The sequence below is a fragment of the Morone saxatilis genome, unplaced genomic scaffold (genome assembly GCF_004916995.1).
Source record: "Morone saxatilis isolate NCDOM2014 unplaced genomic scaffold, NCSU_SB_2.0 Contig21, whole genome shotgun sequence".
Taxonomy (NCBI): Eukaryota; Metazoa; Chordata; class Actinopteri; family Moronidae; genus Morone; species Morone saxatilis.
In genome coordinates this window covers 791,307-794,126 of record NW_023339774.1, presented here as the reverse complement: position 1 = coordinate 794,126, position 2,820 = coordinate 791,307, and the positions used below count along the sequence as shown (strand labels likewise).

At 39.6% G+C, this 2,820-nt stretch overlaps 1 protein-coding gene across 1 annotated transcript in view; it reads left to right on the top strand.

Annotated features, from left to right (window-relative positions):
• mapkap1 (MAPK associated protein 1) overlaps window positions 1–2,814 on the top strand; it is a gene marked incomplete in the record, with an annotated part of 11,664 nt that extends 8,850 nt beyond the window's left edge. Inside the window, 3 exon segments of the mRNA XM_035668224.1 lie at window positions 911–1,046; window positions 1,705–1,802; window positions 2,656–2,814. Coding sequence (XP_035524117.1) covers window positions 911–1,046; window positions 1,705–1,802; window positions 2,656–2,778 — 357 coding nt within the window.
• Window positions 2,815–2,820: the final 6 nt, after the last annotated feature.

The following is a 2,820-nucleotide window of genomic DNA, read 5'->3' as shown; positions in this document are numbered from 1 at the left end:
TGCGTTTGTTTAGGAGGAAAAATAAGAAAGAGAATTCCTTCAATTATAATAGGCCCTTCGCACGTTCAGTGCTCGGGCCCTAAATATACAAATACTACTTTTCAATTGGTAATTGTGCCCCTTCTCCACAATTTCAGACTTACAACAAATAAACTCCAGTTTTGTTTCTTAAAACCAAAGTAGTTGGATATTTCCAAACTAGTTTCCTCCACAATTACAAAAATGAATCCAAGGATATGGTTGGATTTCAGATCAGTAGGGGGTTAAAGTAAGGTTGTAACTAATTATTTTTGCAAGGGGTAACTGTAATATTATTACTGAAATGTATTAATAATTAATTTACACTACTAGTTACTTGGGAAAGTAATATTATATTATTTGCAGTGTGAAGCTGCCAAAACACTTTGCACTTTCTGTGACTAGCTTACTTCAAAAATAAAAGTAAACTTGTGTTTTGCCAGTTAAATGCTTTAAATGTGAAGCTGCAGCAGTAGGAAATGTTCAGTTTTCCTTAGCAATAACTTTTTATTTTTTTTATTTTATAATTTTTTTTATAAAAAATAAAAGTATGCAGGCTGCAGCTGCATGGTGTGCAGCAACAGGCTAGCTCCCCAAAAGTGAAACCAGAACATCTGGATGCAACATGATGACTTTTTTGTGAGCCAAGCATTTTAAATGTCAAGTCTACATCATAGACAATCACGTTCATGTAACTGTGGGAAGCCACGGTTGATATTCAATTTATTGTGGGTCCTAAGCGTAGCAGTAAAATGTTGAAAATTGAAATCTAATAAACGATTTAAAACACCAACTTCAGGTGCTCTTTTACTTCCAGTTCAACAATGAGTGGCTATCATGTTTCTAATATATGTCTCTATTCATGAACTGACATCCGACTGCTTCTGCAGGGATTTCAGGAGAGAAACTGGAGATCGACCCTGTCACCAATCAGAAAGCCAGCACTAAGTTCTGGATTCGGCAGAAACCCATCTCTATTGACTCGGACCACCTCTGTGCCTGCGACCTTGTAGAGGAGAGAAGCCCCAGTGAGTGGACCACCGAGACACTGGCTTCATTTTCACATCTGTACATTCTATACTTCACAAAAACAGAAATGTAGTAGCTCTCTACTGAGAAGGACTCTGTCCTTCCCTTGGTCCAAAAACATGTCGCCAAAAGCCGATCCTTAAGATCAACTAGGGACATTTCTGGTCTTAAATATTTGCATTTCCTGTTGCATGTTCAGTGTCTAACGTGCTCAACAGGCTTTGTCTTAGGTAACTGGATTACATTTGATCATGTCAGAGCTGACCAAGCTAATGAAGCCATGAATGCAGGCACATGAAGTGACAGTGAAAATTCACTTTGTCTTTTTTGTCACGTAAATGTACATTCAGTTTAAGCATTATGCAAGTCTTTTTCTTATTATAGCGCCTTCCTCTCACACGATAATGCCAGATTAAATTGACGTTTCACTTAATCTTGTTAACAAACTTGAGTCCCATGTAGAATCAGATGGCTTTTCTATAATCCTGCTCACATCCCACAGCCAGTCATCTTCCTCAGCTCAGAGATAGATCTGACACTTCCATGGTTTACCTTTTCAGATCGCACAAAGACGTGACTGAAGATTTGCAGCCAGTTAGAGATGGAGTGACTAGTGCATCATTTCTGTCTCATTAAACAGTTTTCCTCTGTGCCCAGGTCATGCGATATTTAAGCTCACCTATCTCAGCAACCACGACTACAAGCCACTCTACTTTGAGTCTGATGCTGCTACTGTCAATGAAATAGTGCTAAAGGTGAGTTCTGGTTGGATGTCTGTGCTGTGTCTTGTTTCTCTTTTCTAAGGACATATTTTAACAGGTGGACATGGGCTTGAAACACATCTCTAGCATTTTATGAGCTGTCCAGGGTGCATTAGTCTCGTTCAGTATCATATAGTGACATATTGGATGTGACAAAGCATGAGTGGCAGCAGAGACTGTTAAAGCTGCGGTAGGTAACTTTTATAAAAATAACTTTTGTCATATTTGCCGAAACTTTCTCTATATCCTGACAGAAGTACATGAGACAAATACTCTCAAATACTCTGTGAAAAAATCAGGTTCTTCTTGCTCCTCCTAGTGTTCCTAATGGTATTTTAAAAAATCCACCTGGCCTGAACGAAAACAACCAATCAGAGCTGAGCAAGATAGTTGATTGAGTCTGAACCACAGCCGCTTTAATCAGTAATCAGGTTAAATTTCTCATGTTTATTACAAACCACATTTCATAGTCGATTTTGTAGTGCAGTCTGAATCTCTCAGTATTGTTCGTGGATTTTGACCTCACAATATGTCGACCACACAGAGGTATAGTGGCCAATGAGGTGTCTGTATTTCTATATCTATGGTTCACAAGCACTGGGTCTAGGTTTCTGCTAAGTTGGCCAGTCAGAAGAAAGTGTGCTTTTAAAGAGGGGAGGATTAACTGAGGTGCTGCATGAAGGGCCAGTATAAGATAAATAAGGATGTTTTTGAAGAGTAAATAATGCAAAGCTAGTCTAGTAGAGTCTCAGACTGAGAATATAGACCTGGAAATGAGCAAAATAGGTTTAGAGCGTGTTACCATGGGTGGATAATTAACATGTAATTTTCCCCTATTTATTTTCAGGTGAACTATATCCTGGAATCCCGGGCCAGCACCTCCCGGGCCGATTACTTTGCCCAGAAGCAGCGGAAACTGAGCCGCCGGACCAGCTTCAGTTTCCAGAAAGACAAGAAGACCGGCCAGTAGACAAACTGAAGCTGCTCAGCCACCTGTCTGTCTGTCTGTCTG